The sequence below is a fragment of the Lasioglossum baleicum genome, chromosome 1 (assembly GCF_051020765.1).
Source record: "Lasioglossum baleicum chromosome 1, iyLasBale1, whole genome shotgun sequence".
Lineage (NCBI taxonomy): Eukaryota > Metazoa > Arthropoda > Insecta > Hymenoptera > Halictidae > Lasioglossum > Lasioglossum baleicum.
Window position 1 is genome coordinate 8,183,364 of NC_134929.1, and position 15,270 is coordinate 8,198,633.

General features: G+C 41.3%; 1 protein-coding gene across 3 annotated transcripts in view; it reads right to left on the minus strand.

The window, feature by feature from the left end:
• Nucleotides 1-4,584: 4,584 nt before the first annotated feature.
• The window catches only part of Ttk (zinc finger and BTB domain-containing protein ttk), a 60,237-nt gene continuing 49,551 nt past the window's right edge, over nt 4,585-15,270 (minus strand). The window contains exons 5-7 of one of the 3 annotated variants that reach the window (XM_076437213.1): nt 13,672-13,931; nt 8,554-8,712; nt 4,585-6,796 (exon numbers count right to left, since the gene is read on the minus strand). In XM_076437213.1, the coding sequence (XP_076293328.1) occupies nt 6,644-6,796; nt 8,554-8,712; nt 13,672-13,931 (572 nt within the window). In that variant the 3' untranslated portion in view covers nt 4,585-6,643. Of the gene's footprint in view, nt 6,797-8,553; nt 8,830-13,671; nt 13,932-15,270 lie in introns of all 3 variants that reach the window. The other 2 variants (XM_076437197.1, XR_013010338.1) reach the window with 2 other exon arrangements.

Sequence of the window (15,270 nt, forward strand, 5' to 3'; positions counted from 1 at the left end):
ATCTCGCTGTAAAACTGAATTGATTATTCCCCGCTTATCATTACCGGATGAATTCTAAACGGTCGCACGGTCGAATCACAATGTTTTCGTTGAAGAGACACACCACAGCGCTCTCGTTCAAGAATGTGGAAGAACCCGTATATTCGTCGTGCCGAACCGGGAGAGTAACGAAGACGAAAAGTGGCTCGTGTGCTTCCCCCGACGATAGTCGATTAACATCCTCTGCTCGTATACAATCACGACGTAATCGTGCACGCAAATCTCATTACGCGCGCGTAGGATTAGAAATACATACAATAGTATACGCGCAGAGGTTCGCCTGCAAGTACGCGCCTGTACATGTGATTACGTGTAAAATCCGTCGCGCAATGTCAGAAGAGAGTTGCCCTCTTTTGATTAGCCCTTTGGAGATCATAGTCGCGTGTGCACCACCCCCTCCTCAACTTCGTTTTCCGCTTCGATCACTTTAAAATATTACAGACAAAATACACCGCCGCCGCTCGAACGAATTTGATTCAATCTCTCTTTCTCTCTCTCTCTCCACCCTTAGTTTCACAGCGATTCAACGTTCGCGTGACTACTCCCGTGAAACGCGAACCCCCTCCAAAGGGTTAAGCCTTCTCTTTCTCTCTCTTTTTTTCTCGCTCTCTCTCTCTTTCTCTCTCGTTCCGAAAAATAATTGATGCAATCGTATTTCGTAATAAAAAGGCATAAAGGATTTACGCCTTTCTTGATTAGCACCGAACTTAACGACTAGTCAGTTTACGTGCGCGCGACGTACACTGTATAACAGCTGTGCGCGCACGGTCTACTTCAAATTGTGATCGTGAGTTTTAAAATCCGAGATAAATGCAATTCGTTCTTCTGCCGTTGCGCCGCACGACACGCAACAATAAAGTAGAGATTAAAATACTTTCGAGACATTCGAAAAAATGGACAGACTTTCTTGGAATATTCAGCAAGATTAATACAATATAATGCTGGGCCGCGTCGATTACCGCGACAAACGCGCATTATATTTATATATATAATATATATATAATTAGATTTATTCGTACCTCGTGTACGCGTAGATATATTTTTTTTTATCTATTTTATCGATCTATCTACCGTTTTTTTTCTCTCTCTAGCGACACTAGTTCGTGCCCAACTAACCTGCTCGAGCGTGTCAGGTGTGCGAACATCCTCTCTCGCATACCTGGCGCATAAACTGCAAAATGCCGTTATACAAATTTGATGGCCAACCGGATAATCGAGGACTTCGCCACTTTGAGCAAACCAAACTTCGAGCGAATAATTGTATTAACCCCTTGCACTAATACTTATTTCACGGTTATAGTGATTGGAACTTCTGTATCGTTCATCATTTTATGGTAATGTTTTCTTCGATGTGTGTGTGACTATTATGTCGGCAGAAATAAAATAGAATTTAGTTTGGTTTAAGTCTCTGGGTTACTGAATTGAATTTTGGTAATTACTTAGAAAACGATACTCCCCTTTAAATCATCTTGGAATTCCTCAATGAGTTTTCGCTTTACTTGAACTAATTTTATAGAGCATAATAACAATTTTTTTATTATGAAAGGCTCGGGATTTTCATAAGAATTGGATGTTGTAGTGCAAGGGGTTAAAGAAAGCAACATACATACTGATTAAATTGAGTAATCTCTTTTTCAATGAAGAAATTCTACGGAAATTAGTAGACTGCGGTCTGTATGCATTTATAACAAACACGATTGTCGGTATTTTGGTGTATAAAAAAGTTTAACAAACTATACTGAGATTTGTCATGCGTTAGAACCGCGATAAAGTATTTCCAGTTAAAGAAATTTGTCATTCACACCGCTTTCCACATATCTGTGGCGATCTGCAGAAATATTTAGAGTCAATAAATTACTTCATATTTAGAATATATACTTTATATACATATACAATTCGAAATAATTTAAGTCTCTTCTGTTAACGAAACAGGAGATCTGTTAATCAAGATTTGCAATGTCACGTATGAAATCTAAGGGTTTAGATCAGGGATCGGCAAACTGGTTTTGGAAAGGACCAGATAGTAAAATGTTTAGGCGTGAAAAAATCTACGGGAAATGGTGTGTCGCACGTTAAAAAAAATTGTTTTCCGCGCGTGGTATTGGAAAACCACAATTTTCTTGAAATTGTGCAAGTTTAACGAATTGTTTCAAGGTTAAAAAACGTTCGTACGACAATCTCCATAATTATCCCATATTCTGCAAAGTTTCAGCTTTCGTTTAAAAAAAATTTCGTCGCTCTATCTCATTTCTATCGAAAGTTCTTTGATTTTGACACAGATTTCGTCGATCTGGCCCACTGTGTGTCGGCCGTTGCATTACAGTGCGTAATTTGATTTACTTTTAATTTTTTCACGTAAAGAACAATATTAACCTCATAGGCTGTAGTTTGCCGATCCCTGGCTTAGACAACTTTTTCAACGCTAATCAATAACGTGGAGTTCATGAATTTATGATTGATTTATATTGATTTGTCATTGAAATTCTGAGAGGAATAAAGAGATTTCTATGTTGCTCCCGTTTCTTGCAATTGATGCAGAGAATTTGTATGTCACGTAAAGGTCCGCAGTCTATTAATTATCACATTTAACGAAATTTTCGGAGAATCCGTTTTGAAAGAAACTCAAGATGGATTGAAAAAGAAACCAATTTTCATATTTCACCCAAAGCGTGCGTTCGGTTTATGTGAAAATCGTTCGAACAGATTCAATGAACGTCACCCACGCGATTTAAATGCATCAATACCCGTATACCGATATAACTTCTATGAATTTCACGCGCGTCGCGACGTTCATGGTTGCTAGCTGCTGAATGACGCTTCTTCGGCGGTTGCGTCGGGGATTGTTGCTCAAGTATGCGAGTCACGATGAAACACGCGACACCTGTACCCGTCGAATATAACGAAAGAGTGAACCAACACAATCGAAGGAAGTAGTACGGTTGCACTTTTGAGCAAACGATCGCTCTCATCGCGTATCATAGTGAACGTTCCATGTGTTTCATTATTCTTTTTCTCTTTTGTACGCAACGAGATGTCCTACGCTTGGGAAGATACATATTTGGCACTGGATTCTCTGTTTCCCCCATTGGGAGAGCTTTTCAGGCTCGAATCGCAACTCCATTCGCGTCGATGAACTGCGTTTCTGTACATTCCAGATTGGCAATGCCGATTTATCATCTCTTAGACACGCTGTGCCCTGATTTGCTGAAACAGGAACTGTATTGAATACCTTTCAACCGTGAAATCATCGGAAATTCATCACAGATTTTTTCATCTAACTGTCCACGTCTCTTCCTGAACTTCGTTTCTACATGGCTGTCATGGCTGCGGGATGCGCGTTCTCATTTCTCGATGATACAAAAATGGGGGTTTCCAGTAGACAAAAACGCTAGGTAAAAGATCGATCTAGGCCGCTGTCGCCCTCAAAAGTCCTATTTTTTCGTTTACGAGGCGTAATTTGCATTATTCGTAAGTATACAACGGCGTATGTAGCTATTTTCATAAAGCTATGACTGTGAATAATGCAAATTTAAAACTTTTGCGGGCGATCGCGGCCTAGATTGATCTTTTATCTAGCGCTTTTGACTACTGAAAAATCCCATTTTTGTATTTATCGGGAAACTTTGTATTTATCGAGACTACCGCCTTAATTAATCGATTTTATTACTGGCAGAAAGTGTTCGATCAAAATCGCGATTGTTCAAAGAATTTGTTGGGCGTATATTATAAATAAAAACCAGTATTATATACATATATGTATATTAGATAAATATTGTATAAAAATATTTATTAATTGAGAGATCTTCTTGCATTCCTTTACTGAAAATTATATAAAATTTTCAAATAGCATGGCGAAGCATCGACATGCTTTGGAATCTTTAACCCTTTGATATTTGAGCTATTTTAACTCGAAAATGAAAGATTTCTTCCGATCTGGAATAATTCCATTCTATATGATTTTTTTCATTTTATACATATAATACTTGCATGTTTAGTAATTGGTTAATTGTATGAGCAGTGATACCGTGGTACCGAATGGTAGACGCTTGATTTGTTTGATCGAATACCTTTCGCCAGAGGTGCTGGTACCAACAAAATCGATTTGTCTGGTCAGATCATACTCGGATAAAATGGAACACTGTCCCCGAGATCACTTTCGTTATTTAGAAACACATCATACATATATGGCATCCTCTTCTGTTCTACCAGCTTACAGTCCGTTTCACAATAGCGTGGACGCAATGTCTGCGAAACTGGATATCCCATAGCTGCGAGATTGTGTTGGAACAAGCATGCGCAACCTCTTTCGACACGCATTCGCTTAGAATCTCTCGATATACTTGATCACCGAAAAGTTTGCATGGAATAAAAGAGAAAAATAATATAATAGACTGAGCTTCACCCGAGGAAAACCAAAAATTTTAAACTTCTTAAGGCGTAATTCTGCAGACTTTGGCGAGAAAGTGCCAAAAATCCCAGTTTCAATGTTACAAATTCACAGGTTCAAAAGTTATGCGTGTCTAAAGTTGAGCGATTCTTTTTACAGATAAGGGCGCCGCCATATTGGCACTATCTCGCTGGTCAAACTGGATAAAACATCTCGTAGAAAGCTTGTTCCACGGCCACGCTGTTGTGAAACAGCCTGTAGGTATACTTCAGTCCGAGGAGCAACAGGAAAAACTGTTAATTTCGAGTTGGAATCGGCATCGCCAGTCGAGAAGGAATCAGAAGCGACAATTTGATGCCGCCGCCATTTAGTCGGCGATAAAAATACCACTCTTCAATCTACAAGATCCGCGCCGCGTTTGATCGCGATCGAGAGACCCGCGGAGACCTACCGAGAGATCAAAGGAACGATATCAACCAACGATCTTCGATTTTCGACGAGCGGAGCCAGGCGGACGTGCAGCTCCCAGGCTCGATTTCGAATATTCGCAGTTGGCACGTGCAAATCGTTACCGCGGCAAATACGTAGTAGATATATACTTACATGTGTCGTGTGTGCCGCCCCGCGCGGCCGATTAGGATGCGAAAAAAATATACGTAGCCGCGCGCGCGCGTTATGACTAGATAGTTTTGTAGACCCTCGTATTCGGCGATCGAAGACCACCCTGCCGACTTCGTTTCTAGAACGGATGACCGAGCGAACGGCAACCTCGTAAAAACGGTCGCGAACGCGACGATTCGACGATGAGGATTTTCGGGCGTGCGAGTACCCGCGGGTTCTGGTCGGGCTTGGGATCCCGAAACTTTCGTAACATTCGAGTACCCGAAGACGGATGGAGTCAAGCTTAGAATTGGGATCCCAAAGGATCCCAAGGATCCACAAGGATCCCAAAAAAATCACATAGTACGACGCTTTGTCGTGACCTCCTAATTTTGCGTTTTAACTTCTCGGGTATCTGAATTTCATACACTTCCGGGATCCAGACCTGACCCAAGGTACTCGCCAGGGCTTGAAACGGGCCCGAAAATAACTGTTTGAAAGTGCTGCAGTTCCGGCTTGATTGAAACAGTTATGAAGGATATCCTAATACCGGATAGGAAGGATACCCTAAATACAGTGGGTGTACAAAGTATTCGTACACCTTGTAAAAACTAATAACTTTTTTATAATTGTACCAAACGAACTGATTTTTTTATAATCAATTAGAAGCATTCGTTTACGAAATGATATGCGAAAAAGATTTTCCAAATAATTGTAATTTACAAGATTAAATGCAAGAATAAAAAAGGCACTTTTAAAACTTTTTTCTTTGGGTCCTTAATAAAAATTCAAAATATATATTTTGTAGATCTATGTTAGTTATACACATACAGAAAATTTCATCGAAATCGGTTGACGCAGGAAAAAACGACACGCATGGAAAGATGAACGATTTTCTGTGGATTTTAAGCAGAAACTGATGAAAAGTCGTGTAAAACTTCGATTTTCACCATTTTAAACCGCTTGTAGCTCGTATGTATGTTAATCGATTTCGATGAAATTTAAAGCATGCGTATAACTAACATAGATCTACAAAACATATATTTTAAATTTTCATTAAGGGCCCAAATAAAAAAGTTTTAAAAAAGGTTATCTTTCAACCTAAAATCATTGTTTTCCACACAATATGAATAAAAATTGTGGGTGAGGCCGCTGGACCAATGTTGGTCTGCCAGACTATAACTGTTTCAAGGACCGACACCGATATCATAGCTGTTTCCAAGCCCTGGTACCCTCCAACGAGAAGATATTCGAGACCTCCCGATATTTTCGGGACCTCGCACAGCTAGGACATTCTCGACATCGTCGCGACGTGGACCGGATCTACCGTGTGTTCGGCAAACGCGAACGATTGAGCACAGAAACGCCGATTTTTCCGGTGAAGTTAAGTTAATCCTAGTTTGATCTTAGCCTCCCTAAAACTCGAGATTCCCCTTAATTAGTGTTTTATCGTAGAGCTGCTCGTAACCGGTCAAAAGACGAAAGGGTTGATCGAACGTCGGCAGGGATCGATCGATGCGCACACCTGACGTTCTTCGAGCCGAGTCACGAGGAGAGCATCGTACGACGATGATATGGCGTCAGATTCCCCTTTGTTCCTTTAACGAGGGCTCGCCCTTAGCTGTTCATCACGGTGGATCGCCTGGAGTAGCCCCGTCTCGTCACCGTCTCACCCTGAGCCTCGCACTCCCTCTTCACACGATCGATTATGTCCGCCACCAGCTTCTCTTCTTTTTCCCTCTGCTGCTCCCAGTCCGGCCCTTTCCCGATCTGTGGGACGGCGCACGGTTTCATATTTTTTCGCCCTTATCCTTTCGCCAGAGCGTGAACGATCGCGAATGATGCGCAAGCAAGCGGACACGGGGGTTGCGAGCCGCGAAAACCTTTCTTCCCTGATCGACCACCTGATGATCTAGCCCTGAACCTTTTTTTCACGGGCTCGACTAATCGACTACGTACAGAAAGAATCTAGTAGCTATCTAGATATTTTCTACCTCATTTGACGATGAATCGGTTCAGCGAATCTCCGCCTGATATACAAATAATCCCATCAAGGTCGTCGGTCATTTAACAGCGCAAATTACATCAAACCTCCATCGACTTTTTCACATTATTTAAATGTAGTTTAACTGCTCGCCTAACCGTTTCATTCTAAGACTTCGGATTAAGAGATCTGCATCCAGTTAACGACTGTAGCATTATTATGGAATTGCGATGAAGTAATCGAGTGCTCGCGTTACTCCTTTCCGCTGATCATAACGTGTTTGCTTCCTGCGTATTTTTGCCGGCGAGCAAAACCTGCTCGATTTCACAAGCACGCGGATAATCTACGTGGATAGAAGAAAGGCTTTCGCTGATCGAGTGTCAATCGATGGGGGATAGGAAGAGCCAGAGCAGGTGTGTATGACTGGCCAATAGGGTGGACCTTGTCTTTCGTGAAACTTTTAGCACGCGCGTGGTACTGGAGAAACCACATGTTCAACGAATTTTCTCAACGTTAAAAAACGTTCGTACCACAATCTCCCTATTTTTCCCATATTCTGCAAAGTTTCAGCTTTAATTTAAAGAAAATTTCATCGCTCCACCTCGTTTCTAGCGAAAGTTCTTAGATTTTGAATGGAAATTGTGCATTTTTTAAGCATACTTTCAGAAACACCTGGTGTATCGAAATGTTAATGAAATTAAAAAAAACAGAAGAAGTGCCTTGAAGAGAAAGAAACGCGCTTTCTATTGCTTTTTTGCACAAGATTCTACGATAATTTTTTCGCTTTCTGAAACCAGTTAAAGTTAAAAAGCCTACGTTTACTTCAATATTGAATAACTCGAATAAAAAAAATCTCACAATATTCAAGAACCACACAATTTACACAGGAAAGATAGCCCTTCCAAATGATATTAACGCGATTCATCAAAAAAATTTGTTGCTCCCCGTGCGATGTTCCAAAGTTGCACAAAATTTTTGTTGACCGTCAATGTTGTCTTCATCTCGTTATAACTTTGTAAAAAACCAACATAGCAACAATTTGAAACAGAGCATCTGAAACTAGACGTTTCAGGCTTTCAAACCATTGTTTAACGATATCGATACAGCAATTTTTCGGGTTCGCACAAGTGATCCCTTAATTCTTTTGAGGAGTGTACTTAAGAAAAACCATATTCCAGCACTGTGTGTCCCCTTTAGACCGCGGATCTTTATGTAAAATAAAAATTTTCTACATTTATTGTGGGAAGCAGGTATAACATGAAAATTGATTTCATCCCTTAATGGCTTTGTACCACTAGAAACAACATGACAATATTCTTAAACTAATCCACTAAACCAATTTCTTCATGAATGCATAAAAATCCGCTGTCTAGACCCCTTGAGAACCATGTAAAATTTGTTTGAGAAATATTTTCGTACAATGAACAATTGGGAGTTGTTCGAAGTGGTGATGTTACGAGACTCACCCTGTACATGGCCGATACTGTAGCAAAGGTCCACCTTAGTGGCGAGAAGCGATCGCGTGATAGAGGGTAAGACTTACGTCGGAGGTCTTCCGGGCTTTCTTGTTGGTCGGCTCTTCCCTGTTCTCGTCGTTCTCGTTGTCGGAATGCCGGGAGCTCAGATGACCAATGTAACCCTTACGGGACTTGAAGTAAGCATTACAGCTGTGGCACTTGAAGAGCGGCGCCGGTTGGGTGACCTGGGTGGAGACGTGGAGTTTGTACTTGTGCCTGTACCAACGGGTTCGAGACGGTAGGACCTCGCCGCACCACTTGCAGACTACGGAACCGTCGTTTTGAATGAGGTATTCCAGCAGCTTGTAAAACAACGTTTATTTGGTTTTTTCTCTCCCTCTCTCATTCGTTTAATCATCGTTCCTCGCCCCCATTGCTCTCGTTGCTCTCGCGCCTCAAACCCCCATTCAGAAATACGCGATTCACCCTCTCGGACAACCTCCCGCGACTTTCAACCCCCATTTCGAGCTCAACGTGCACCCTTCGATAAAATTATGCCATTTTAATCGCGGGAAATTTGTCAATCAGGGTTAGACTTTTGAATTTCTTTTACGGCACCCCCGAGTTCTTCCAAATAATTCAAAAATAATCTGTGCAAAGTTTGAGTGTGATTAAAATTAGGAAATAGACTTTTCGATCTCGACGTGCACCTTCCGATAAAACTGTGCTTTGAATGTTTAATAACCACATTTTAAGAGCTCAGATAATTTGCAATAAGATATTTTGCAATATCGTATTTTGAAAGTGTCGGAGTAAATTACGGTGGGACTTGTTTCGAAGAGTCGAAATGGTTCGTTATGTTAAGATTTAATGAATTGTGGAGCACGGTAATGCTTCTGTAGTGTTACATCATCCATGGTTAATCGTCTACTGTTACGTCAATGTTCACATGACTACGACTTCAGTTATGACTTCATTTCTAAATTAAGTATACCATTTACACCAGTCACGTAATCTGTTATTGTAGCTTCTTTAATTAAAGCGAAATGAGATAGGATGATTTGATATCGGAAATAACTACGGTACTGCTCGCTTGATTGAACGCAGACGTGGTTGTCCCTGCAACTTACCGAGCCCGATTTCTTTCACGGAATGTAAAAATAAAATGGAGAACAAACTGCTCTCGTGTGTGAACTACTGGACGTCACGTGTGTGTGAGCGCACAGTGGGCCATAATCGCGAAAGACCGGGCAAAATTCATGTCTCTGTTAATTGTATTAGGTCGTTCGGAAAGTCAAAACAATTTTAACAGAGACCTAACTGTAAATAAATAATTAATTAGAACTGAAATAGTTCTACAAGACCCCACGCAAGCAGTTTAAATCGAGGTGCGAGTAACTAATGCGAAAAGGTGCGAAAAACGAAGGTTAATTGGCGAGGAGACGTTAAGAAAACTGATGCATTGCTTCCGGAGACTTGAACTTGACTATTATTTATTTATCAAACGAGATCAGATATCAGTCTGTGTCCATTTCAGTCTATCTCAAGTATTAGCTCGCGAGAAGACCTAGTTTCAATCTATTGCGTGACATGAAAATGTTTCAATTAATTCCACTTGGGATTTTCTAGAAACGGCCCACTGTGCGGCGGTAGAGCGAACGTGTTGACAATAGTTTCTGATGCGGATGGAAACGTTCCCGAATGTGTTCAAGGTTGCTCTCCCCATGTAAATTGAGGGTCCCGCGGCGCAGCGAAGCAGACGGAGGATGCACCGACAGAAAAGGTGTCACCCATGATAAATTGACGTAAAAATAAGATCCGCTTGCAGCCGGGAGCTCTGTTACGCAGAGAAAGGCCGGTTCAACGAACCCCCTACGGCGGCGAGAGAAAAGTAAACGGCGGTTTTAATAAGAGAAGAAGATATATACGGGGACAAACGAGATAAGAGAATGAACGTAAGGATGGAAGGATTTACTTTTCCAACTGAAAAAAAAAACGTTCCTCGGGTGCTTTCCATTCGGCTGGTTACAAAAGTGACAAACAGAAGTCTTCAACGTTACAGTTTCCCAGTTTTATTGGCAATCAAAAGTCTCTCCTGTGCTTGTCGATCTATAAAAAAAACCGATCCGTAATATTGTTTTATCTTGCTATGGCGGTAACATAGGATGTATAATACACATGGGAATAGTCAGAGACGCACTCACAAACAGAACGACGGAAAATATAGTTTTGCTATATCCGCGAAGCACGCTTCCTTATACGCTAATTAAACAAGTGTTACAAACAGTTCATTCATATATATGTATATCGTAATACAACGCCTATAACGAAAAAACTTTCTGAACATACTACACGCTTTCGTTTCTGTTCTCTTTTCTCGTTTTCTCGGTTTGTTCGTCAACGTTCTGCGAATCGATAAATCAGACGTCAGAAAGAAAGACCTTATAAAAAAACTCGTGACTTGCAAAGTTCACAATTGTAGCTAGGAAAAAACTTGGACTAAACGAGTTTAAATACAACACACCTAATTACTTTTTTTTTTGTTTTAGTTTTGTTCTGATACCAATCTTCTCATCATTGATAAAATTTTACTACGACACACTGTATCGGACAACGACGCTTATCTTTATCGAGAAATGGTTGTCGATCTTATCGGTCTTGTCACTGCTAATATCGAACTCACGAGTTGCGATTCTTTGTTAATTTTCTTTCGGTAAAAAATTCGAACAACAAAAAGAACTCCGATTCGGTTGAAGTCGTTTCACGTGTTCACAACATTGTGCTGGCTCGTTTCTATACGCTACTTCGAGTAGTACCTCCTCCGTTTGTCAATTGATCGAATAAATATTGGTTAAATAACTTAACAAACATTTCACTATTGCGATAACTGACTAGAAACTACTATAGCTGTAACAAAACACTGCATTAGATAACTAAACAAAATGATATCTTGGCCTGTAAGGAGAGGTTACGACGTGCTTGAAACGTTAATGAGCGTAAATCAAGCTTAAAATATTATCGCTAACGTGCAGCGCCATTTTTCCAATTATTTTCAGTATTCGTTTTCCACGTGTCACTTCAAAATTGTAATCTCCTGTAGCAAAAAAATTGTACTGTTAATGTTCATCTAAGATTTGTGAATTATCGTTCCTCGAGAGATTTGTATGAACAGTTGGATACAATTTTTCGTCCCTCATTTGTTTCATCACCTAAAAGGTTCTAACAAGATTATTATTATTAGTGAACGCAATTGTTTGGATACTAACTCAGCTCTAATGTTTTAAGGTTTGTTTACCCTCATCAACCCTGTCCGTTTCAAGCCTAGCAGCGTTAAGGGGTTACATACATTTGATCAAATAAAAAAAAACCAATTTTTATGTTAATAAATGTTGGGATTTTGGATGCTTGAAGCTTTCAACGCGTTTTCAAAATCGGTACCTGAAAAGCTACTGGACCAATTTGGATAAAACTTTGCAATAATATCCTTGAAATTATTATCTATGTCAGGGGTGGCCAACTTGTGGCGCATTGGATGATTAGAATTAGCCACCCCACATCTAGGTCCATTCACTGCTTTGTTTCACTTCACTTAATTGAATCGCCAGAAATTAGAAAATTGTTTCGGGTCAAAATGGACCCGGATTCCACTGTCGGAGGGTGAAAATAATCAGGGTATATTAGCAAGACCTGTGTCGGCAATCTGCAGTCAATCTGGAGGTCGATTCTGTCCGCAGGTTCTGCTGTCAAAACCATAGCCGTCTGGCAATAGATTCTGTGGTGTCTGCTGCGAATCTGCGCGCAGATTGTTCGCAGGGTATGTAACCCCTTAACCTTTGGACTGCCGGCGTGACGCTGTATGGAGTGACCAATATAATTTGCATTGCCATACAGAAAAATTCATTTTATTCATTTTAACGTTTCATGCGATTTATTCGGAAATTTTCGCTTTCGTTCCCTGCCGGCCTGGCGTCGCGCGAGATTGCAATAAGCCGATTTATGTACAGGGTGTATACAAAGAAATGGTCATCCTAGATCGGTGTACATTTGTAGAACAAACTTGTTTATATAAGAAAGAAAATTGTTCTTAAAGTTTGTTTTTACATCAATACCTTCTACTCATCGAGAAGAGAAGAAGTTTCAAAAGGAGCCACATGTCGCAAACAAATAGTTATTGAGATATAAGATGTTAAAGTTCTTGCAAAATATGATTGTGTAGAATTATACGTATAGATAAAAGCGTACTAATTACAGTCCGCACGACCGTGTCGATGAGACAGAACATGATCGTGTGCGTGCCAGAGGCCAAACGAAGTTTGACCACTTGCCTCACAATATCGTGTCTGACTCGTGATGAAGTTTCTGAGCAGATTCTGATGAAAATGTATGTTAATAATTTCCTTTAAACTGAATTGAAATTCTAGTTTGGTTTTGTTAATGTACAGCAATTGGAGAACGTATAGACATACGATAGGTATAAATTCTCTCTCCTGTTTTTAGGACATTTTAGACAACAATTTTCTTTGTTACAAATAGACTGCGGATTTTATGCATTTATGAGAAAAATAGACACGTACGATTTAAAGCAGTGGACATATTAGAACGATCTAAGGACATCGGTGTATTAGTTTCAGCTGAATATGATAATTAAAAGAAGAAAGAATTTTTTATATGGTTCCTGTGGTTTGTAATCGATGCAGACAATTTTTATTTTGCAAATGTTCTCTTACAAATGTCCACCGATCCAGAAGTATAGATTCACCCCTATTACTTTTTATGCACCCTGTGCAAATATTCCGGAAAAAAGTGTTATGTTCTTATTGGAAAAATGCCGGCAGTCTAAGGGTGAAAAGAATGAAGAATAATCGTGACCTCCCCTTGCGAAAGTTCAACGCTCCACCGGCGGCGCTGCAACAATAGAAGGTCCTGTCGATCCTCGCTAAGAATTCTCTAGTGTCTAACAAATTTCCTAATGCCCGCGCGGCTGCACGGTAATGCCCGTCACGCGAATGGAAAGCACCCTATCAAATCCGCGGCGGGATGGGCCTTCGAAGCGGTCTCCTCGTGGTCTGTCCGTTTCTGTTGGTGCAATTTCCGCGAGGACGCGGTAAACCGTGCCTCTTCCTCGTGTTCGTCCTCCGAACGAAGCCAGGGGCAGGTGGTGCACTGCCTGCCGAAGCAGTACCAAAAGCAGCAGACCAACCAACCTGTTTCCTGACCTCCGGCTCGGCCTCCCCGGACTCGGACTTCGGCAGCAACAGATCGCCTCGATCCTCCTCGCGATCGGTCAGGAAATGCATGCCGCTGACCACCCTCTCGGATTTGATGAACGTGCTGCTCCCGTTGTCCTCGTTGAAGCTGTCCTCGCCGGTCCGTGCTGGCGTCGTCGTCGACGGTGGCGGCGACGACGAGGACGATGACGTGCAGATCTCGAACGTGATGTCCGTCGGCAGACTCGGCAACTGGTCTGGTTAGACATGGACAGAGAACAGGCGCAGGATTGTTAGTTTACGAGTTTAGAGCCCTCCGGAGCTGGACAACGATTTCTTTTATTGTTAATGGCGGGGACCGGAAGGGGAACGGAGGATTCTTCGTCCGCGACAGGGAATTCCAACTTGTGGCTCGCGAGTCGTACGCGGCACCCTTCCCCCCCCTTAGCTTCTTCCCCCACTCTTAGACTTTTATGTTATTAGACTAGTTTTATCTGTGACTGGTACTTTCACTTTCGAGGTACATATTGCCACGGAAGTTTTGATAATTAATGCTTCGACGTAGGACATCGGTTAAATTGCATTATGTTTTTGAGCCTTTCGAATTTATTTTAATGACTTTTTTCTGGTATAAATATTGTAGATCCTATACTGTAAAGTTCAATTAATGCAGAAACTTTTAAGCGTTTTTCCTGACAACCACAGATATGACTCATTGTCAGGGGTGGGCACGGTAGGGGCCCCTCAAATTCCTACTTCCCCCGCCATCCTCGCTTTCATGCAGCGCGCGCCTTTGTCGTGGATGCGCGAGGCCTGCGCACTGCTTGCGACGGACGAAGCGCGTCCTTCCTCCGAAGGATGCTGGTGGGGGACACTGGACGCTATGGTGGGGGCGGTCTTGTCTCAATTGAGACAAAAATGCCCACCCCTGTTATACATTACCGCTCACGGAAGTTTGGCCAAGAGAGAAAATTGTAAAATATTATAATTTAAAACGTTTCGCTCGCTTCAACAAAGTATTATATGATTACATAGTAATCTTAAATAACCTTTCTACATTTATGATTTATCTACTTTCTGCATTTATGATAAATATGGACAGGTCTAATTTTTGACAGCAAAATAATTTGAAGAATCTCAATGTACCACTATATTATTTTCCACCTGTTAAACATATTCAGCAAGAAGTTAAATATTTATTTCATCCCAGCTTGTTGCGATTCAGATAGAAAGTTTCTATTTTGCATAAAGATGCGCAGTTTACTAATGAGGGTTTTTCGGAGAAACATCACAATAAACATTTTACGAGAGGAAATCCCTAAATGCGTCTATGGACGTCGGCAGTCGGCCAAGCTTTAGTGAGCGGTACTGTATGTATAGTAGAACACACATATATTGTAACCGTCGAACTTTGTCCACTGCCGCCCCACTCTACGGCTATGCGTAGTAGTGGGAAGAGGTTCGAATGGTGGGGGGACCTTGCAGTTGCAGAGGGGAATAAGTTGGAACTCCCTGGTCCACGAGAAGAAGCCACAAATGTTAACAGATCTTCGAGACCCCACTCTTTAACCTTCAGTTACTCGTACTCCATTTTCT